Raw genomic sequence first — 25,083 nt, forward strand, 5'->3', positions numbered from 1 at the left:
ATAACATTTTTGTGGCTGTCTCTATTGGTCCATAGAGTAAGAGTATGGAAGGAATTTTGTTCTAGGTTACACAGAGCTAACATTACCGAGGCCTCAGTATCAGAGGTATGAGGACACCAGACTTTCTGCTGCTGTCAAAGACTTCATGTTGGCTCTCCTCACTTCCCATGTGGTCCTGGTCATCGACCATACGGTTGGTCAGTAGTCTATATATGTAAAAACCATTTGTATATACTTACCAACACTTGCTTTTGTAAAAAGGTTACTAAAAATATACAAGTAAATGCAAATTAACAAATACAAACATCACTATCCTACCCAAATATAAACATTGTAAAACATTAGGTGATGTTAGTTAGGTGATGAAATATAAAGTTAAACTGGTGACTGTTTCTATTTACCTTTTTTAAGTCATTGTACCTTTCTGTAAACTATAAAACAGGGCAGAGTCTGATTTTGTTTCCTCTGTTATTGAGCTGTCTTCCATTTTACACATTTAGTTTATTATTTGTAAAAGTAGTAGGCATGTGTTATAAGTAAGTCATCATCATCATCATCATCATCATCATCATCTGACGTTTCCGTTATCATGGGTCGTCGTACACAGCCTCCTCCACTTTTGTCTATCATTCCAGGTCTCCTCTTCCTCCACCTGTATTTTCTACAGTCCCCTTCTCTCTATGTCTCTCCACACTTGGTCCTCCCATCTTCCTCTCAGTTTTCCTCTTGGTCTTCTTTCTCCTTCCTCCTTCTCCAGTGCTATTCTAGGCATTCTATTATCTCCCATCCTCTTCACATGCCCCATCCACTGTATTCTTCTTCCTTCCATTGTCTCTTGCAGTGAAACTACCTTCAATCTTTCTCTGGTTATTTCGTTCCTTATTCTATCTCTTCTTGTAGTCTTCTCTATCCCTCTTAAAAATCTCATTTCTGCAGCTTGCAATCTGCTTAAATCATTTTTAGTCCACGTCCACGTCTCTGCTCCATATAATAAAATTGGTTGGAAATAAGATTTATACATCAATACTTTTGACTCTTTCCCAATGTTCCAAATCCACACAATCTTCTTCACCATATTGAAAAACTTTCCACTCTTCCATATTCTGTTTCCTATCTCTTCTCTTATTGTGCCCCTATCTGTTATGATACTTCCTAAATAACAGAATTCCTTCACCTTTTCAAGTCTTTTTCCTTCAACTAACACGTCTTTGTTATTTCCTTCCCTTCTCTCTATTTTCATTACTTTACCACCGTTTTAATATACAAAAACATCAGGTAATCCTTTTGCAACAATTTTATTTTTATATGAAAGCTTATAATTTTATCTACTTTTCTACATAATAGAAATCATTATTAAGATATTTGTATCATATCAAAAACAATCTTCATAGAAGATTGCTGTGTGATTTATCAGCAACTGAAATGTGATCATTCTCACGCCTGTTAGTGTTGTGACGCTGACCTTTAAGACGATTCTTCTGATGTAAAAACAAATGATACTCACTGAGCGTTAATAAATTGGGACTTTTGGAGGACTATCAAATTTATCCAAGAAAAATGCTGTGATGAGATCTTGAGTTCATTTTGCTGCATGTGGACAGACATTGTTGCTGTTGCGGGTTTTGCAATTGACAAGGGCATTTTAAATACACATATATAAAACGATCAATTTTTGCTGTAGTTGCATCTATGACCTGCTAACAGGAAGGTAGACAGTTCACAACCGTGGGTCACTGACTGCAGCGCTGCACAGTCGGAATTTCAAAATGGTACTTACTTAAAAAACACAATGTTTTGTCGTAATCTTGTCGTAATTATGTCATCCAGATAAACTCGTCACATAATGTAGTTATGGTTGTAAAGGTTAATGAAATGCAAATGTTCAAACAAAGGTTTAAATATGTTCTGAATAACTGATGTCAGTACTAAACAAAAATAAAAAAGGACCATTGTATTGTTTAACAAAGTTGTTCAATTACTTTGCATTCCTCATACATTTTTTTAATGTAGTTTATCAAATTAAAAATAACAATTTGTGAAATACCAAATTTAGGTGACAATTTATTAATTACACTTAAGTTGGTGAATAATATATGTCAGGTTTTTCTTAAAAGACACATATAAGACTACCTTATTTTATTTTATTTCATAACAAAAATAGTTCAGTAGTATCTGTGATTTTATGTCATTACTGAATTTTAGATGAAGACTTGCAAACTCTTTTGATGAGATCTCTGAACAACGGCACTGGTATCATGGTGGCTGTCTATCGTTTGCAGTTCCCGTTAGATGGGCTTGATCAGGTAATACATACATATTTATTTTCTTACTTGTCCAAATATTTAAAGCATGAAAATCCAAGTAAGGTATGAACTTTGCACTCATTTGATGTAAAGGACTAACGCCTATGCCTCACCAAGAATAAATCACACTCTGTTACCACTCCCATGTCATTTTTACAACTTGGTGAAACAGGAGAAAGTTAAGTTCCTTTTCCACATTCACTTTAATTAGCTCAAAATTGTATAGGCCATCCAAAAGGAATTTCTTCAGCACAGTTTCAATTGCTATATCTGCATAATGTAGGTCTTTATTCCAGATAATGATGGCATACTCAAGATGTCTTCAAACCTAAGATATATAAAGCATCAGACAAGAATCTTATTGTTGAAAAATTGAGTGATCTGTAGCTGTAGCAGGAAACCCAAGTTACTATTAACTTTTGAAACAACACTGCTTACTTCACATAGGGCTATGGTGGGAAATGTTGATTCAGTGTAAATATTGAGTTCAGCTCAACTCCACCTTCTGCTTAGTGTAGAGTCTGAAATTTGAACTTGAGTTATTTTTAGGTTCTTCATGGCAAACCTTTTGGGATCTCTTCAAACAGATGTTGACTCCAGATTTCAGGAGCTGTCACAGTGTCAGATTTCAGACACTGCACTAAGTGGAATGTGTAATGGAGCTGAACTCAACATTTGGACAATAAACTTTATTTGTACATTCCTTCAGAATTACAATTGAGTCAAAACAGTTGTACAATCTTTGTATAATTAGTGTCAAGATTCAATTGATACTTCCAATTTAAGAATTCATCAGTTTAAAAAGGATGATGCAGCAACTATCTTCCTAGCTCTCTCTTCATGGCATCAAAATTGATCATGGTACATTTTATACATTCAGGTAGTGCATTAACAAGCTGGCATTCCATGTTTGGTGGCTCCTCTGAATACAGTGCCGTTCTGTGTGCTGGTAAAGTAAAATCTGTAGCCCAGCAGATGTATGTGTGTGTGTGTGTGTGTGTGTGTGTGTGTGTGTGTTCAAGTTCAAGTTCAAGTTCAAACTCGTTTATTCAGAAAAAGACATGTTACATTTATATACTACCCCAAGGCACCTTGCAAGGCGCGTGCGGGAATGCAGCTTACAAGTCAAAAATATTTAGTCTTTATGTTGGCAAACCAATAACAATGCGAACTAATTTGTAATAAATAGATGCTACTCATAAGTCACAGATAGATTAGATATTAACAAATATAACAATAAATATGAGTGACAAAAGTAAACAACAATATTGAGTACATTTGTGTACATGAGTGTAAATTAAAACAGCCAATAAATAAATAAATAACAATAATAATTAATTAACAATAACAAATTAATAACAACAACAATAACAATAATAAATACAACATAGAAATCATTAACAGGCATAATATAACATAAGGTGTGATAAGCATGCAAGAAATAAATAAACTATTTTAATAAATATAACAAATAGAAATAAATTATCAATAAATTATCAAGGACCAAGGTTTAATACAAACTGCACGGCTTTCATTTTAAATTTGGGTTTAGAGTCAAGAAATACACTATTACCATATACTGTAATAAACCTGTTAAATAAAGTTAACCCTGCATAACAAAACTGGTGTCTACATTTTTCTTTTGCATAATTTGGCACATATAGGAGATCATATTGAGCAGTTCTCGTTAATCGAGATGTCTGTCTTTTTGGATACTCATCTAAATACTTGTAAATATACATTAATACACATAATTTATACAACTGAAAAAAATTAAGAATATTATTATCGCTAAAAAAACTGCTTACTCTACCCATACGCCCAATGCCAAAAAACTGTTCTCAATGCATTTCTTTGACACATAATTATAGGATTCAGTATGGTATTATACGTGCCACCATAATGTATGACACCATATCTTATCATGCTTTCAAACCAGGAGAAATACAAATACTTTAAAAATTGGCTATTCAAAAATCCTCTCATGTGGTACAAAGAATGATTAATCTGTCTTAACTTTTTCCCCAAGAACTGTATATGGTCACCCCATTTGAGATGGCTATCTATGTACAACCCTAAGTATTTAATTGAACTAACTATTTCCACACTTGGACATTTATACACATACATACACTGATGACTATGGCAAAACATTTTAAACATATCTTCTAACTCGCATTTAGGCTTATCGTTATCAAAAAATAGTACACATTTGGTTTTTGAAGCATTTATCAATAATTTATTAGTAATTAACCATTCAGATACTTTCACTAAGTCTTTATCAATTTTCAATTTAAGTTTATTTCTGCTGCTAGCTAAACAAACTAATGCTGTGTCATCAGCATATGCAAATATGGAAGAGTTGAGGTCGATATCCAATAAGTCGTTAATATAGATAAGAAACATGAGTGGACCAAGTACTCCCCCCTGAGCAGTTCCATAACATAGGTTTAAGGCGTCACTCTTGATGTTATTTATTCTAACTACCTGCTGACGGGATTTTGAAAAAGATGTTAACCAAGCCAATGCAGAGCCTCCAATCCCATACCTTCTGAACTTATGTACTAAGATATCTATATCCAAAACATCAAAAGCCTTTTTTAAGTCTAAATAAATAGCCAGAGTAAATTTGTGAGAGTCAACTGCATCTGTAATACAAGTTACATGTTTCTCTAAGGCTAAATCTGTTCCCTTATTAGGTAAAAAACCATATTGATTACTAGAAAAAAAATTATACTGCTGAAAGTGGTCCAGTAACTTTTCTTTAATTAATGTTTCAAAAATCTTAGCTATAGTATTTATAAGAGAGATCGGGCGGTATGAAGACATTTCCGTGGTGTCCCCTGCCTTAAATATAGGTACCACCATAGCTACTTTAAACTCGTCAGGAAATATACCTTGCTCTAGAGACTTACTATAAATACTATAAAATAATGGTACAAAAAAGATCTATGTTATTCTTAACTAGTACAATGCTTATGCCATCTATGCCAGTGCTGTTCTTATTTTTCATTTTACTTATTACTCTGTAAATATCAATAACATTAATCCTAAAAGAGTCTAATAAGACATCAGCCTCAACATGTATTTGAGGAAAAATATCAAATCCGAATGCCTCCTCCTTAAGGGATGGCACTACCTTTGTAAAATAATTATTAAAGGCATTGGCTACAATGGTTTCATTTCCCGCCACCGCAAGCAAACGATCACCTATCTTTATGGTTGCTAGTGATTTTCTTTTTTTGTTTAAGATTTTCTTAACTACACCCCAGTATTTCCTAGAATCACCATTACAATCACCTAACAACCTAGAATAATAATTTAATTTTTCATATTTAATACATCTATTTACGAATTTAGCCGTGTTATCATATTCTTTCTTTAAAGTTACATTGGATCTATCCCTACTATATCTTTTAAACAAACTATTCTTCCAGTTTACCAGATCTATCAATTTCTCTGATATCCACTCCTTTCTTTTTTTATTTCTACAATTTAATTTCTTTAATGTACATGAAGCTTCGTAACATAAATTATACACACTATAAAAAGCCTTAACCATACTATTTACATTATTACCGTTCAACACTCCGCTCCAGTCTGCCAAGGCTAGCTGCCTTTGCATCTTTCTGTAATCGAGACTTTTTACAAAACCTGAACTAGTAAAATTGGTGTTGTAACCTGAAATACCCAGCTTTAATGCATAGTGATCAGTTATATCAAGTTCCATTACATTACATTTAAAATCAAGTTGTTTTGAGTTTCTTACAAGAACATGGTCAATACAAGACGAGTATTTATCAACAACTCTGGTGGGACTATTAACTAGGCTTTCAAAACCATGTGCAGAGATCAAATTTAAATAATTTGTACCAGAACCATGTAATTTATCTCTCAAAATGCATATGTTCAAATCACCAATAATAACTGTGGGATCATTAGAGTACTTCAAAATATTTACAAAATCATCCTCAAATTGATTATATGTAAATTTACACTGTCTATATATACCATACAGGGACAGTCTAGTGACGACGTTGTTAAGTCTGACATCAATCAGGACGTTGACCACCTCGGCTGTGGGCATCAAGATAAGGCGGTGTTCACAGCGCAGTGCAGAGTCCACGTACACGGCGACTCCACCGGCCTGGTTGTCTGGCCTGTCCTGCAGAAACATATCGTAGCCTGTCATCTGGTATTTCGCCTCCTCGCCACTCTTTATCCACACTTCAGTCAAAACAATTATAGTTATTTTTTCCGAAAGAGTGGACAAATACAAAATGAGTTCATCAAAGTGTTTCCTCAGGCTTCTTATATTTAGGCAAAATATAATTAAGTCGTGCTTTTTAGTTACACTACGCATATACGTTGAACTTATACACATTAAAGTTTATTTTTAATTCAATTAGTTGCACCTAAATCTCCACCATGGATGTCAATGCCAAGTTTTCTAATATCTTCAGCACTCGATATACGTATTTTTTCTTCATTATCGTCCTTTCTGATAAAGATTTTACCCTCCCAGGTCCACACATACTTAAATCCTTTTTGTTTCAGCGTTTTAGTATGGAAGAGGAGATGTTTAGTATATGGAGTGAGATGTTCGTTAATATAAACATTAGATACCGGCACGTTACTGCAAAAATTCGTTGAGACCAGTTTCGTTTTTTTGCTTTTCTTTAAAATTGCATCACGTTTTTTTCTGTCAGAGAATTGTACAATTATTGGTCGTGGTCCTTTGGGTTTCTTAGTTGGGATCCTATGGGCTGCTTGTATATCATTTTCATAGTTAATCGGTACATTGACAAACTGCGCCAACGTTTGAACCGTTTCAACCATATTCTCACTGTCAATTTCTGGAACGCCCTCAATTTGTATATTTCTATTGCGGTTATATTGCTCTAAACATTCGAGCTTTACCTGATATTTATTGACTTCTTGTTTTAGAGAATTATTTTCTAATTTTAATTCACATTGTGCTTTTTCTAGAATTTTAAATTTTGACGTAACTTCAGAAAGTTTATTCTCATATTCGTCTATTTTCCCAGAACAGAATTCTACAGATGCTTTAAGATCTGCAATTTGAGCATTAAGTTTGCTATTATACTCTTTGAACTGAGATGAAATAGTTTCCTCCATCTTCTTTAAAAACTCATCCTGGAGTTTAACTATAATATCTTTAGGAATTTGAGACTTACTTGAACAGTTTTTACACTTCCAGCTATCACGCCTTTTCTGTCCCATTCTGTTCCATGTAGACTCCAAGATTTCGGCACAAATAAAATGATATTTTGTATTACAAAGTGAACAGATCGCAAAATCATCTTCATCCGGTAAAGGATCCGCACACTGGCCACAATCACTCATTATATCAGAGTACGAGTACGAGTAGATAACGGAGCTCACTGAAATACATCCGCACGCTACGGCTGACAACTACCAACTGTGTGTGTGTGTGTGTGTGCGTGCGTGCGTGCGTGCGTGCGTGCGTGCGTGCGTGCGTGCGTGCGTGCGTGCGTGTGTGCGTGCGTGCGTGTGTGTGTGTGTGTGTGTAGTCTCTACCCCTTGCATACAATATCACTTAGAGAAGTATGTATAGAAAAACCATGGTGATTATGCGGAACTCAATAAAGGTGTTTCTACAACTTTCTCTGTGTTGTAGACCTGCTAAAATGTGGATGTACTTTTTTGAAAAATAAGGATCTTTTACAGATTTGCTTTATAAGAGCTGCCCCATGCTGAAAGACAGTAGCAGAATTGAGATTCAAAGACTGCATAGTGAGCAGTTGTTGCAGTTTTTAGATCACATATATTTAATCCCAACAAAAGTCCTTGGCCAGGTTGCAAAGGTTGTCAACATGTACAGTCCATTTGAGACAGTTGTCAATTGTAATACCCAAGTATTTGGCTACATTCAATGCTTTAATATTTGGCCATATTCCCTCTTCCTCTTTTCTGTGTCCCATGACTAGCTGCTTGCTTTTACCACTAAGTTGTTGTGGTAGTACTGAACATCTGCCTTGCTATGTGAGCTGATACTTCCTAGGCCACTTAGTGTGCTGTCATTGAGGAGGCGCACTGTATCGTCCGCATACATTATGATTGTTGAGTATTCCTCCAAATACCTGGGGAGGTCATTAGCAAATAAAATGAAAAGGACAGATCCTAAGATGGATCCCTGTGGTACTCCTCTTATGAATGGAAGTGGTTTGGACCTCACTATTCGAGTACAACTCTTCTCTGTGTATCTTCAATTCAAAACTCTCAAAATATCTTGTTGACATGTCATGTATACCACCCATTACTAATTTATTCAACAGCTGTGCATGGGCAAGACAATCAAACACTTTACACAAATCTAGTAGTAAGATTGTAGTTGGTTTGCCGTCCTCCAGTTGATCAATAATAAACCCTACCAGGTCTATCACAGCAGTGGTTGTAGAACGTCCTTTTATGAATCGACACTAATACTTAATAAGTAGTAGTTGTGCTGGAAATTTTCCTTCTATAAATGGGATGTTGATGATCAGGGTTAATATTTAGGCAAATTCATTACAGCACACTTTAGATGACCTTAGATGATAATCATCAATCCCAGCTGAAGTATTTTTTTTTTTTTAATAGGAGATCATGCTCTTTACTTCATTGACTGTCACAGGGTGTAAAAACAAAATTGGAGTCTCTTGGTTTGGGGTTTGATCTGGGATTTGTAGCAAGTGCATTGCCAGCTAATTTTATGAACACTGAGTTGAAGAAGTTAGCCATCAATTGTGTTCACTGATGACCTCATTGGACCAACAGTTCTTTAAAGCCCTTGGAAGTCTTATGTTTTCGGGTTTATTACTGACCACACAGTTTTTTATTTTTTGTCAGAGTAAACAATGATTGGCAGCTATCTGGCGCCTCAAAGATTTTAGTTTTAAGTTATATTTCTTCTTTTTAAAAACTACCTCTTCCTTATGTTCCAACAGACCAGTCAGATTAAACTGTGCTTGTGCCCTCAAAAACGCCTCCCTAAATCTTTCTGTTTCAGTGTCAGATATCCTATTACTTTTTTGCCTTTAAGTCTAGTTTTTATAATATAGTTCAATAACCATACTTATTGTATTACTAGAACGCTTGTAAGCACTGGATGTGTTTGTAGTATTATACATTCCCAGCCATACTTCCTTTGTCAATTTGGATTAATTTTCACTGCTTTCTTGTTCAGAGATCAGTTTGGAATTTATGAAAACGCTTAGTTTCTGCTTGATGTGCTTTATCTTAATCTATAACCATAATGTGCAAAAAAAGTCCAAAACCATCAAACATTCATTCCACTATGGTACTGCCAAACACATACTAAGTCCATTTCTCCAATACTCTCACAACTTCATACACCATTGAGTATCATATATTACTTTCTGAACAGCCATAGTGTAAGGCTAACAAATTTGAAAATGTACAAGAATATATAACGCGTTGCGACATGTTTATAGTTGTACAGCGACATATACGACCACCTGGAGTCATACACAAGCGCTGTTTACTTCATCATTACAGCTCCAAAACTCAGCGAGGATATTGTGGAAATGGTGAGGACTACCTTTTTTGATTTGTATTACTAAGCATGTTAATATTAGTTAATATTTTAATTCTTCAAGTTTTGATCTAAAATTTATATAAAAATCAGATTTTTTCCAAACAGGTAACTAACCTCTTCTCTTAAAATCTCTGAGTAACTCAACTCTTATACATAAATAATGCTGCTGAACAATTATTGGGCAATATTGTGCCAAGAAGTATAAATATTCCTAAGGTCCTTTATAATAATAACAATTACAACCCAGAAAAGGTGCTCCAGGCCATAAAAATTCCTAAAGCTAAAACAAAATGTACTCTAGTAATTCCTGTGAAAATTTATTTAAAATTCAAATTCTGCTCCAGACTCTTTACCTATGACCAGATTTTAAATGCACCCAAAAGACTAAACAACTCTGACAGCATGGACGTTTATAATACGTCCAACAATATATGAAAATCAATAATACCTGGAATAGTTTTACCTTTTACTAGAGTAATTGAGCAATATTTGGCTGAAAAATATTCAAGACTGCTATTTACAAAAGGGACCCAAAAGACATTTATCTAAATTAATAGAAATAGTACACTATAATCAAATAAAACACTTTTTAAATAAAGAATAATTTTAATTAATTTTAGTTTGGGTTCATAAAAGGATCATCTACAATAATAGGGGCTATTGCTAACCTAGTAAAAGGTATAATTCAGACTTAGGAGTCCAAGGCCATCTTTTGTGACCTAAGCAAGGCTTTTGATTGCATTAATAATTCTGACCTAATTTTGAAATTAGAACACTATGGAATTAGGGGAACGTGTTCAAAATTCTTTGGTTCATATTTAACTTGCAATGAATGATCTATCTTTTTCAGTTATGACTAGACGATACTACCATTTTTAATGTTTCAAGTATGGACCCTCCATAACTTAAAAAGCAAAAATTGCTAAAATGAACAAAATTGCCCTCACAAGGCAGATTCATCACTTAATAACCAATAATTGAATCCTTTGCCATTAACTCAATAGAACAACATGTATTCAAATCTGGATGCTTCAACATCAACTGCTACAATAAACATCACTGAACACCTTATAATATCACTTGAATAAGAAGGTGCCGATTTTTTTCATTTTTAGTGGCTTTTGACAAAAAAACCATTAAATCCTGTGAATTAATCTTTTCGGCATTATAGTAAAAACTATTTTAAAAAGCTTCTTATTCATTCAGACCAAATCTGTTCAAGTAACAATAACCACAAATGACCAAACTAAAAAATCTATCCAAATTGGAGTCTCTCAAGGATTCACCTTAAGACCAATTATTCATTGCTTAAGTAGATGAACTACCTTTGTGGCTACTGCAGGTGCTTATATGATACTGTACTCCATCTCAAGAACTTATCACCGAAGAAGTACGTAGTACTCCAGAACAATATGTTTAGCAAGTGAACAAATCCTAAAAGTATATCCATAGCTTAGAAGCAAGAAAATCTAAGAATGATGCATTTGCTGCCCATTGGTTAAATAGCTATAAAAACAACCATGCTTACATCAGTGCCAAATATAATATAAGTAGCTTCTGAGCTGCCTTTCAACACCCTAGAGAAGTTCAAATTCAGTAATGATGAATGTTAAAATCTGATTCAAGATGAAGTGGTGTTCTCATCATGTTTCTGAGACGATTTCACGTCACGGTGGAGCAACTGAGTTTTCTACACATAATGTAGAGCAATGGTAGGAAGGGTTAATTCAATAACAGTGTTAAGATCAGCTTCATTTCACCTTCCACTTAGTGTATGAGACAATGAGAACACCACTTCATCTTGATTACATTTGTTTGTAATCCAGATTTTTCTGATGTCGAAACGACAGTCAGTTTTGGATCTCTTCAGATGGATGTTGATTCCAGATTTCAGGAGTCAAATCTGTTACAGTGTTAGACTTGAGACGCTGCTAAGTGGAAGGTGAACTGGAGCTGATCTTAACATTCTTATTGAATCAACCCTTCCCACCATTGATCTACATTATGTGTACTTTCCTTCAGTTAAGGGGATTCTGCATCTAGATGGGTGTTTTTTTTATATTTACTAACATTTTATTATTTTGATGTATTTTTTCAATTCCCTACATGTAAAAACTAATATGTAAATACCTTTGGTGTCATATTTTAATTTTACTTGGATACAATAAAATAAATACTCGTTTTTATTTTGTAAAAACGTTAATTTTTAAAATTGATATTCCATAGCTGAATGACAATCAATTGTTATCCTGTTTATTTTATTTTGATGCTATTGACAGCTACTACATTCCTATGTATTTTCATTGTCATACCCCAATAGATTAAAATTCCATGGGCTTTTAAAAATTAAAAAAAAATATTTTCTCATTTTATTTTATTTGTATAATTAAAAAAAATAGGTTAGGTAAGCTGTAGAGTTTATGAAAATACATAGGAATTTTAGACATGATATGAATAATACCTGGAAAAAATTTCAGCTCTCTATGTATTATGGTTCTCAAGCAATATCAATTTTATTTCAAAGAAACCTAACTTTCGGAAAATCGCGATAAACTAAATAGTTTCATTTCTTCAATGTAATCTACAAGTTTATATTAATACAACAATTTTATATAACATAATATTACATTAATTTGTTATTTTACATAGGCCTATTAGAATAGTATCCATAAATATTTTTTGTTGGTCCAAAATCTAAGTTTTGAAGTCTTAAAAAAAAAAAAAAAAAAATTAGACCTACCGTATCAAGTAGTGGTTCCAGCATTCAGATCTTTACAGCCAATGTAGCCTACTAGGTTTTAGACCTAGAATTCTCCTGCACCATACACCAGCCCTTCTGTTGCTCTTAGTCTTTCTTCTTCTGCTATCTGTGCCACTTTCAGTCTCTCCCTATATTTCTCCAATCTGTAACTCTTTGCGCCTTTTTGATAGTCGTTAGCCTGCTTTTATCAAAGCGCTTAGCTATCCTATAACTGTGCCTCCCAGGACTAATACCTGCAGCCTCTTGATAGCTTTGAACAAGTTTTCATATAGCCTGTGTTGTAAATGCTGATGGCTTCAAAAATACCCAGTTCAAGTTTTGTTTTAGATGTGTAAACAGTTTTTGGGGCACTTTGAACCAAATAACATTGTGGAGCGCCTCATTGGCATTTTGAGTCCGACCGGCTAAACACCTAGTCAACAAAGTTTCGGTGGAGAGCCTCTCATATAAAGGAAGCATTTCTTTCACTACATTAGGAGAGAGAGGTGTTTTTGATTTTCAATGCATGTGGTTCAGGAGATCTTCCATCAGCAATGGCTCTTTGGTAAAAACACCAAGATTCCTTCCCTAGCGGACATAACTTATGATGTGGTGACTCATCAGTGGATTTACAGTGAAAGAGAGTGGCATATATTGCCTCTTTCATTTTGGTTACAATTACCAAGGTTTTTATGTATAACCATTGTGGTAATACCTTGTTAGTTTTTTTTGTATAACTGGTTCACTTAGGTGACCTCGAGATCGACCTCCAACTGGGTTTTTTGATTTTGAACGATCCTTTACTAGTTTTCTCAATCCAGTGCCTAACCTCTTTGCAACATGATTGAGGCACTCCACTTTTTCAATCTGTTTGTCACCATAAATATTGCAATCATTTAGATGTGCAATTGTTTTTGCATCGCCATCCGACAACATGGTTGTATATCTAAATCCAATGCTTTCCGAACGCCGCCAACAATCTTTCTGCTGCCTCCACCTCCATTCCTGGTGATGAACCTACATAGTTTTGGTTACATACACCTTTGTGATTGTTGTACCAAGTCTGAAAATGCTCAGGGTTGCTAATTTTTCGTTTTGCTACCTCACATATGTTACAAAATTTGGATATCACTTCAAAATCTAAACAAGACCTGTCAAAATTTCAATACAACAACCAATCCCATATTTGGATGTGAAACCACGTTTCTGCCATGATCCGTCATAACACACAGTTATGTCAAACACCTCATTGTCAGCATCTAAAGTGCCATAACACTTTTTTTACTTCGAATCGGGCTAATTCCAAAACATGTTCCATTTCTGTTTTTGAAGAAGCGTGTGTAGGCTACTTATATGTTTTTTTGAAACGTTCTATAATTCATTGGACTCATGTTCAAGGACATACAAAACATATCTAAAGCCCTATGCCCTTGCCAATAGAAGCAATTGCTTTTGACTACTCTGCGGTTTACGTCATAAGAACCTCTCGGAGTGTCGTTTGTATTCGTCGACTGGGACGTACAAAAGCTAGTCTCATAATCACAGTCATCACTTTTACATTCAGGGTAACAGCAAAACCTTTTATGCATTTGGTTATTACTTTTGACCTCTCAGAAAAACACATTTTACAAGGAAAAGAGCCTATAAAACTTTCAAGCTTCTTGGTTTCGACTAAAATGTATTCTGATGATTCGTTTTTTTCTGGAATTATCTCATTATAACTAGAATATAATGCAAATCCAGTAGGCCTACTTACATTTTCCACAGTCTCTTCACTTACTTGTTGTTGGACAAATGGTGCATTTTTGTAACATGTTGCATACTAACACTAGGTTGTGGATCACAAGTTTGTAGGTTAGGGCTAGGCTCAACTGGAGCTCTATTTCCATTGTCACTTGTATCTTTCCATCTTAGCGAAATCGCTTGTCTATTTCTATCACTTAGTCTCTTTTTGGAGTTCTTTTTTCGACCATATTTGACTAAACTATTCACTTATTGTAGACACTAAAACACAAGAAACTGCACAATTACAATTGTAAACAAACAGAATATTTTGTGAAATGTTTGTTTGTGATATGCTACCATATGACTCAAATACATTTGATCAGCTGTTTGAGCAAACAGTTGTTAGCTAACTAACATACAAGCTAGCCAGAAAGACAAACAAACAAAGATAAATAACTATAGAAACAAAGAGTAAACAATAATGCTTATTACATGTAAAGTTTCTTTGAAACCAGAAAATGTCGAGTTCACACTCAGGACATGGCCGAATAAAATAAATATTATGAGATAAAATATTATTTTTTTAGTCATAAAGTTATGTTTTTCTGGTTCAGAATTAAACAGAGAACAAGAATATGTATAAATTTTTTTTCAAATTTTTGTCATTTTTTGCCATTTCTAGATGCAGAATCCCCTTAACCAACCAATTAAGAAGGATTTCTGCATGACAAAAACACATTAAACCTAAACCCAAACAAAAATGTTATTAAATAATATTACAGACTATAGATTAGACATAATTTAGTTATTTCACTTCATTTAAGCACTCACCAATTTTTAGAACAGTTACTAAAAACAACAATAATTGTTGAAACAGCTTTTGTGAAACTAATCATTGACAAAATCTATTTATTTTATAAATAGCATAACGTTAGATTTAACCTTGTACTTTTTGTTACTTTAATGCAGATAAAGTTATGTTAATTCCTAAATAAAGATTTATTTTACATGAACCAGATCCGTTATGAGGACCTAGTTCGACGCAACCTGCTGTACATGTTCTACTGGAGAGAAGTGAAACCAACTCTTAACTTTAAAACAACACCTGATAGAAGCAATGAGAGTGTGCATTGTTATAAACAGACAACCTGGAACGTAAGTTTCTATTTTGTTTTTAATTTTGAGATAGTACCAAATAGTAAAAGGTTTCAACTTCAAAGAAAAGTTTTTACTTACAAACTGTATTATTGTTTTATAAAATTATTCTTTAGAACAATAAACATCATTTGCCCTTTCAATCATTTTTGCTCATATTACTCTAGAAAAATACCATTTAAAAAATGCTGTACCTACATAAGACAAAATGATTATACAAGAATTACTTTTTCTTTAGCCACAACTTTTTAATCATTTTAATTTCATGTTTATTTTTCCAGCCCCAATGTTCTCACCTGTCTGTATGATAAGAATAAGAACATCTTTATTCATAAAAGTATTATGTACATATTTTTAAAAAGCTAAACAAATTTTAACAGTAGTAATTTAAGAATCACTTTAACTAAATTTAGCACTTAACACATATTTTAATATACCACTTGCATGATGACTCTTACATCAAAATAAACTAAAATGAAAAAAAGGGAAACATTTTACTTATATGATCATATGGTTAATATTTTAACCAGACATACTTTAGATATTAAATATATTTATTTAATTCTCAAAGTGTCACACAAACTTCCTGTAGTTTTACAGTATTTTATGCCATCAGTTATGATGTATAGACCTCTTGCAGGGTTAAAACACTGCAATTAATCATTTATTTATCAGTTACCAGGTATATTACTCCCAGGCCCAACCGAGCGGGAGGTCCCTCCTGCAGCTGGTCAACTGGTGGTCCGCTCGCACCGGGGGATTGTACAGACACCCTCTTCTACCTCCCGCAGATAAGGTCTACAAGGACTTCAATGGCCGCACTTTCTACATCCCAGTCCTTCATGTAATAATGTGAATTCATCATGATAGTGTGCTTATTAATCGAGAAATGATAATGTACAGACGTTTCAGATGGATGTTTAAGGAACGAAAATCATTTTTTGTTCATAAATCTAATTATATTATTATTAGTTGACAACCTGTCAAAAATGAAAAGATTATTCCACTATCGTATCTATATGAAATTGCTAGTTGGTTTTGTATGTGTGTGTGTGTGTGTGTGTGTGTGTGTGTGTGTGTGTGTGTGTGTGTGCGCGCGCGTGCGTTTTGTGTGTTGTGTGTTTAAATTCTTTTCTACTGATATATAAATATTTTTTAAGTTAAATTTCAATATTGCATTTATCAAACAGGTCTTTTACAAAGATATTTAGACCTTTGTGTTTATTTTATACATACAATAATTTTTGTATACTGTTTTAGAAACCCCCATGGCACTTTGTTACTTACAACAATGACAGTATTGTTGTGGAGGGAGGCAGAGATGACAAGCTGCTTCAAATGTTGGCTGTGAAACTCAACTTTCAGTTTGTATCATACTAACATGAAACATAGTAAAACATACAAATTAATCAATAAACCAATTTTTTTTTTTTTGTACATATTATTATTGGAAAATTGTAATTCCTGTATTTGTTTTTATGTTTTCTTTTTCAGAATTGAGTATTTTGATACTCCCGAAAAAAGTCAAGGATCTGGCATTATTAATGGGACGATGAATGGTGTGCTTGGCCAAATATGGAGACGGGTAAGCATTTTTATTTGTTATCCATACATTACAGACAATCTTACAAAAACTTCTAGACTGCAATTTAAAAAGATGTTATTAAAGTAAGAATTTGGTAGTCAAGCATTTGGAGCCATGCAGTGCAGAGGTGCCTGTCAACTTGATCAAGAAATATAATAAGTAACTAGCGACTGTTACAAATAATAATGATGATTTAGATTCATAGTTGATAGGATTGGAGTTATTTGTTAGTAGATAATTATCACGCATATTATTTCTAGTGTTACAAAACATTTTTTAGCCATTATAAATAATATTTTCATTCAAGAGCTATTTCTTCAGCAATAGTGTTTCTGATTACAATGGTCTTTTCAAAGCTAGCTGTGAAAATGGAAAATTAAATTCAAATACAATTTGAATCAGCATAACAAAATTATATACAAGTAAAGTTCCTTTGGAGGGCTCAACATGCATCCTATTATGGCTAAACATCCAAGAAGTGGAGAAGACATTATAGAATTCTCTATTGTTCCTCATCTAGAATTTTTTCATGTGGTTAGTTTTACAGATGTTTCTCCATAGCAGCCACCGACTAATGTTAAACTCTTTTATTCCTAGATCCTTTGTAAATTAAGGTGAACTAAGCTGTTTTTACGCCTAAAAGAAATAGATCAAAATGTTTCTGTATATATTACTAAAAAGCTATACGAGAAATTCACTTAACAAATTCTATGGAAAGAAATAATAGCTACTCCAATTACTCAACACAGATATATGCTAATGGAATAATTTTTGTTTTCATTAAACATTTTAAAGAAACAAGCACATTTCTCTGTGTAATAATATAAGCTTGCAAAAATGCTATACAATTATATAGTTCCTAATGGGTAAAATTCAAAATTTGATTGTTAAGAAGAAACAAATTAGCTATCTGAATTACAAACATGAAATCTATCTCTTTGAGCAGGATGTGGACCTCTTTATGGGAGACCTTACGGTAACATATAATCGTAGCCAAGCTGTGGAGTTCTCGTTCCTAACGTTGGCTGATAATGAAGCTTTTCTCACCCACACCCCTGGGCGGCTCAACGAGGCTTTGGCCCTCGTCCGATCCTTTCACTGGGAGGTGAGAAATTGCCTTAAATGTAACAACCAAATTTGTATATTGTTTGGGAATCTACACACAAACTAAAACATAGTCAGTGAGATTTGTTAAGGTAATTAGTTTTTGATGAAATTCAGCTTCATAAAGCAGAAAAGTTTGATTGTGGGGATTATCAATCAGAACAGTACTTGCATGGTTCAAATTATATATATTTTATTATAATATTTATACTCGTATTATATGTATTTTGTAATTTGACATATCACTAGGTATTATTCCATAAATATAGTTCACCTAAGATTGTTCAGTGAACAAATACTCATTTCAATTCAATTAAGTTGAACAACCTGCAGTTTATTACAGAGATGTAATCCTAAAAACTGAATATTCTCTTTGGCATACCTTAGAGATTTTTACAGAAACATTTCAATACTAATTCAAATTCCAATCACGATTTGGCAACAAAATACAGTAGCAAGATCATCTAAAAGGACTCTTTGATCTGGACAACCAGTTACTTCAAATTAGTGAATCAAGTAGTATTTTTATATACTGTTAAACATAATAATTTAATGGTCAAAGCGCAGAGCCTTATTTTTACAGTGTCTCGTGCCAAACATTCCAGTTCTGAAATTACTGTGGACTAGAGAACTATACAGTATGACTGCTATATTAGTTCTGGAATGTCAGTACTCTATATGTTCATAAACATAAGATTGTAGAAGCTTAATAACACAGAGATATGTTACATATATATATATATATATATATATATATATATATATAATGTTTGATTTTAAGATGAGTATTACCTGAAGTAACTATTTTGATTAGTTAAAATAATAAAAAGAACTACTTTCAACATAAGAACCACACAATGTGATTGTACAATTTTTTACTACTGAAGTTGAATATAAAAAAGGTGAATAAAGATTATAAAGATCATGTTGTGCTGGTTTCTATTAAACGTTATTGATGCTAGAAAGAAGCTCTTCAGTCATTGTGGGTTATAAACAACTACCTATTACTTCCTTCTATAGAGTACAAGCTAATGCTGACAGATAAATTCCCATGACATTTCATGTTCCTGTTTTACGCTCTCCTAATGTATTCCAAATGCCAAATGATACACCTTGTTTTCTGTGTATTATGCCTGTATAAATATCACTTTTTGTAGTTAAACTATACAGAAATTTTAAAAAAATCTTGCATATAGAAATATTTTAAATATGATGTTCCGAAACATGTCTATTATATTTGTGTAAATTATAGACTACATTCTAGAACTTTAATATTGTTAACAAGCAAATGCGTGTTAGGAAAACTTATTGTTAGGGTACTCATGAAAGGGATACTTAATTGTTTATTTTATAGGTTTGGCCGCTGGTGATATTTACTATACTTGTCTCTGGTCCTCTTTTGTTCTTGATCATATATATTCCTCAGCTGTGGAACAATGAGGAACCAGTTGTCTCTCCTCTTAAGCTGTTCAATGATTGCAACTGGTTCATATACGCCATTTTTCTTAGACAAGGTAAGTAAGGTCTCTAAAGATTCAGACATTATTCATGAAAGCTGATTTTTGTTCTATAAGAATATATTATGTATTAATTTGTAAAAAACTTAAGTTATGTTTTTTTCAAAATACAACAAACATGGCTGACTGACTACAGTCTTAGTAAAGTGAACTCCAAGAAAAGTGTGTATTTAAGTGGTAATAATCCAACAAAATATTATTTACTTGTGCACAATACTTACCTCGGATCATATGTAAGTAAACAACAAAAATAATACTTCATGAAATTTCGAAACTTTATCAAGAAACTTAAGTTTAATTCTGAACATTCACCAAGCAAGTAAACAGTCAAGATTAAGACTTTCAATATTCCAAGCACATCATTTAAAACATAACTACTATATTAATCACTTTAAATTAGTAAAAAACACTTCAAGAAAGTATCAAGGATTAAATCAATATAGAATGCAAACTATGAATAATTACTATCTATGACACAACCCGATAAAAGTGTGACGTCACTGCCAAGTCACAAGGCAACAGATATTCCACATCATACAGTGTTGGCGCTGGCACACAGCTGCTTGGCCACCTGTAACTAGACCACCAGACTACTGACCCCAGACACTGTGTCAGCATTGTCAGCGCTGACCTACAGCAATACATCCAGCTGTTGTACTGCTCAAGCTACTGACACGGCACTTGATTGCCACTTAATCAAGAACACTTATTTAAATAGACAAGAAGAAAGTTAACAGGAGGAGGCAACCAAACCTCTAAAATAACTGCCAAATTTTGTATTAGCAATAGAATTATTTTTGTAATAAAACTGCTTCATCTCATTACATTACTTAGTATTACAGAATAGTCAAAGCAGCCTTCCATTTAAATTATAAATGGAATAATATTTAATCAAATTTATTTTAATCTTGGTTCCGAATAGGATTCATTCAGTTCCTGGTTCCATAGTAAATACTTTCTGCATCCAAATGACCTCGATGGACTTTAAAGTAGGTGACAAGGTTTTTATTAAGCTGAAAGGCTATCCACACTGGCCAGGAATAGTAGAGAGAGTAATAAGCAATAATGGTACAGGGAAAAGCTTAAAATACTATGTCCAATTTTTTTGGCAGCCATGATCATGCCACAGTAAAGCACAGTGATTTATACTTGTACGAGGAAAATATATTAGTATATGGGCAACCAAAAGCAGATAACTACCGGAACAAAAAGTTTAATGCTGCCTTAAAGGAAGCTGAAGAAAAGGAAATCAATCTCACACAGCCCTGTACCGAAGTAAATGAAATTAGCAAAAAGATTGACAACCTTGAGAAGACTGATGACCTTGACCTAGAAACATCCCTGACCCTAGCAGCCGAAGCAGGCAATGCACTGCTGACAGAGAATACCAAGCTTAGGCAAGACTTACAATTTCTACAAGATGAAAATGTAGAATTGATAAAAGAACTGGAAAAGAGAAGTAACGACATACAGTTTTTTTATGGAAGTAGAAGCTAGTTGTAAGGAAAAGGATGAAATAATCAAAGGGCTGACTGATAAGAAAAATGAGCTTCTGCAAGAGACCAGCTTTATAAGGAAAAGAGCAGATGAAGAACGGAATTTGAAAGAGGAACTGATACAACAGTCAGAACTTGAAATCCAAAGCCTAACTAACAAAATTAAACAACTCCAGTGTAATCTAATTGAACAAACTAATCTATCGGAACAATCTGAAAAAGCTTTGAAACAAGAACTTAATTCCCTGTCAAATCGTGAAGAAAGGCTAAAACAAGAAATTATTGACAAAAACTCAACTATTGCAGCTATGAGGAACGACACAGAAAAGCTTCTGCTTAAACTTACAGAACAAGAACAAATTACAAAATCCTACTTATCCGCCTTTTTCAGCAGAATCAAAAGTCACACTAAACATTCTAACATAGTTCTAAACAATAGTCATCTAGACCAATTAACAACTCAAACTCTTTATACCAACTCACTGCCTCTTGACGTCTCCCTTCAAGACGAACTGTCAATTTCATGTTTTGAAAACACAAGGATGAGTACCACAGCAAATAAGACAAAAAACCTAACTGCAGTAGGTAACAATGCAAGCAACTTTTTGACATCAGGAATCAGACAAACCCGCAACCAAAAACTGGAAAATCATTTGACTACTCCGACAAGCCCAAGCCACTCATTGACATCAGGAATCAGGCAAACCCGCAACCAAAAACTGGAAAATCATTTGACAACTCCGACAAGCCCAAGCCACTCATTGACATCAGGAATCAGGCAAACCCGCAACCAAAAACTGGAAAATCATTTGACTACAACTCTGACAAGCCCAAGCCACTCTTTGACATCAGGAATCAGGCAAACCTGCAAACCAAAAACTGGAAAATCTTTTGACTACAACCCCGACAAGCCCAAGCCACTTTTTGACATCAGGAATCAGGCAAACCTGCAACCAAAAACTGGAAAACATTTTGACTGTGTCCCCAACAAAACAGAACCACTCCCTGATATCAGAAATCACACATGCCATTGACCAGAAACTGACTGACTCCGTGATAGGCTCTAAACACATCAACACATCTGGCCGAGAAGACAGCCTGACTACTCACAGTACCCAGCACACATCTCTCCTAACCAAGAACACAAAAGGAAACTTCTACAGTGTTTCTTTTCAAGTTGCAACCGCTAGAAAACATAAAAACTCTACAAAACACAATGTCTGTCAACTCTAAAATAAAATTGAATGTGAACAAGTCACCACCAATAAATGCAAAAATAAGACTAGCAGATGAAAAATATGAAGATTTCTTTTTAAAACACATAGAGTTCTATAAAAACCTTTTGAGAATAGATAATACCTATGTCAGGACCAACCCGCCACTAGGCGACAATACTTCTGCAACTGCACCCTTGACTCAAGAGCTCTCTACACAACAGATTCACTCTTTTCCCAAGACCCAAAGTTAGAAACTACTGCAAGCTGATGTGCAACAACCTAATCATTTTTTATTACACAGTAACAAGACAAACAGCAAAATAAAAATACAATAATAAGCAAAGGAAAAAGACACTCTTCAAAAATTAGTATCCTCCACCAAAACATAAGGAACCTAGAGAACAAAAGAGAGCAACTCAACCACTTATTACATGACACCTCTCCAAACATATTAGTACTAACAGAACATGGTCTAAAGCAGAATGAATTGTTGAATACAATAATTCCTGGATACAAGCTAGTCACAAATTTCTGCAGAACACAACATAAATATGGAGGAGTAGTTATTTTCACAAAAGATGACACAGTGATTGAGGCAGAATCTATGAGTGTGGGAGATCTTAGTGAGGAACTTACATGTGAAATAGCAGTAGCAGCCCTAAACATCAGTAAAACCAACATTACTATAATTGGAGTGTACAGACCCCCACAAGCAAATTTAGAAGATACACTCAGAATTTTGTCACAAGTTTTAGAGCAAACTGAACCACATAAAAGTAGCGTTGTTCTGGTAGGTGACATAAACATTGATTGTTTAAAGGTACACAAATCCAAAAACAGATTTGAAGAGACTCTAGCAGCTTATAACTTTAACAGACTAAACCTTCCGCCAACTAGAATTACTTATCACTCAGCTTCCTCGATTGATTGTGTTTGTACAAACTACCCCATAGAGAGCCTGAAAGTGCACATACTTGATACAGGTCTATCAGATCACAAAGAACAACTTTGTGTGCTAGATATTACCACCGAGCAACCAAGACAGACATCCCAAATCAGAAGACAAATAAATGTTAATACACTTAACCACCTTAAACTTGGCCTTGCACAACAAATGTGGACCGAAGTCTACTCAACGATATCAGCCGATGAAGCCTATAACAATCTTCTAAATACTATGACTATGGAAATAAATGCTGCATGTCCACTAAAGAAACTTAGGCAGAGAAAAAGCAAAACCTATGTTAAATACAATGACATAGAAATTACCCAACTAAAGCAGGACTATCTTCAGTTGCTTCGTATGTATGAATTGACAGGGCTAGAGAGAAACAGATCTGCCATGGCTAGTAAAAAGAAGCAATATGACCTAAGACTGAGGAAATTAAGGCAAAGAGAGTGCAGCAAACCATATACAGCAGTCCAGCAATAAATCCAAAGCAGCTTGGGAGATAGTGAACTCTGAGAGGGCTACAAAAAGAGGGGAGAAGAACAATCCACTCATCAAATTAATTACTGAAGGGAAAACCATAGAAAAACCTGAAGACATTGTAGAAGAACTCAACACCTATTTCTCAAACATCGCAGAGGACACATTAAGAGCAGCTAGCAACCTAAATCAACCATCTACTAGAGTCACAACACCTAGGCCTAGGCTAACACAGACAAAGCTTATTCTAACAGACACAACTGTGAGGGAAGTTGAAGAAATCATCTCCTCCCTGAAGAATAAAACCTCCAGTGGTCTAGATGAAATCTCTGCTAAGCTAGTAAAACACTGTGCTGAAACAATCATTGCTCCTCTTGTTGATGTTATCAACAAATCCTTCAAAAGCGGCATTTTCCCCCCTCGGCTCTCAAAGTATCAAAAGTGTACCCAAAACTGAAGAAAGGAATCTCAACCAACCTCAGTAACTATCGCCCCATTTCAATAATTCCCACCTTTTCCAAAATCTTTGAGAAAAATCGTCCTGAAGAGACTCATAGACCATTTGACACAACTTGACCTCCTCACTAACTGCCAACATGGTTTTTTAAAGGGTAGATCTACAGCCACAGCCTTAACAGACCTAGTAGAATTTATTATTGATCACATTGACAAAGGAAAATACACCACTGCTGTTCTCCTTGACTACTCAAAAGCGTTCGACTGCCTTAGCCATGATATCATTCTTGATCCCCCCCCCACCCCCCCCCCCCCCCACCCCCCCCCCCCCCCACCCCCCCCCCCCCCCACCCCCCCCCCCCCCCACCCCCCCCCCCCCCCACCCCCCCCCATTAAGTACATTTTTATGTATTCAGTTTTTGAGTCCTAATGAAGAGGGTAGATTTGAAATCCTCAAAACAAAAAGTGTTTTACATTTGTAACATATAACAGTGGCAAATGTCCAAAATCTTATTATCCTCCCACACTGACTAAGTGATTAAGAAATATTTTAATTGTCTGAAGCTATTGTGTTATTAGCCACTTATTATATTTGGCAGATGTAAGAAGCTTTACTAAAGTATTTACGTTGTAATATTTCAGAGTCACTGGTATGACTGGTTCGGTGTGCTGAACCTGGATCACTCCCTGGGACCGAACTGGGACTTCTACCTTCTGTCTGCTCTACTCGGCCTGCTGGGTATCGTCATGTACTTCCGGAGGCCGCAACACTGA

The 25,083-nt window shown here is 34.4% G+C and overlaps 1 protein-coding gene across 1 annotated transcript; it reads left to right on the forward strand.

Annotated features, from left to right (window-relative positions):
- Positions 1-25,083, forward strand: LOC124354480 (ionotropic receptor 40a-like). Its single transcript, XM_046804966.1, is given in 13 exon segments — positions 1-197; positions 2,203-2,303; positions 9,782-9,877; positions 15,368-15,451; positions 15,453-15,505; positions 16,181-16,349; positions 16,766-16,869; positions 17,000-17,090; positions 18,037-18,195; positions 19,549-19,708; positions 20,883-21,108; positions 21,823-22,066; positions 24,952-25,083. Coding segments are annotated over 13 exon segments (1,671 nt in total). The 5' UTR covers positions 1-145.

Source organism: Homalodisca vitripennis, chromosome 1 (genome assembly GCF_021130785.1).
Source record: "Homalodisca vitripennis isolate AUS2020 chromosome 1, UT_GWSS_2.1, whole genome shotgun sequence".
Taxonomy (NCBI): domain Eukaryota; kingdom Metazoa; phylum Arthropoda; class Insecta; order Hemiptera; family Cicadellidae; genus Homalodisca; species Homalodisca vitripennis.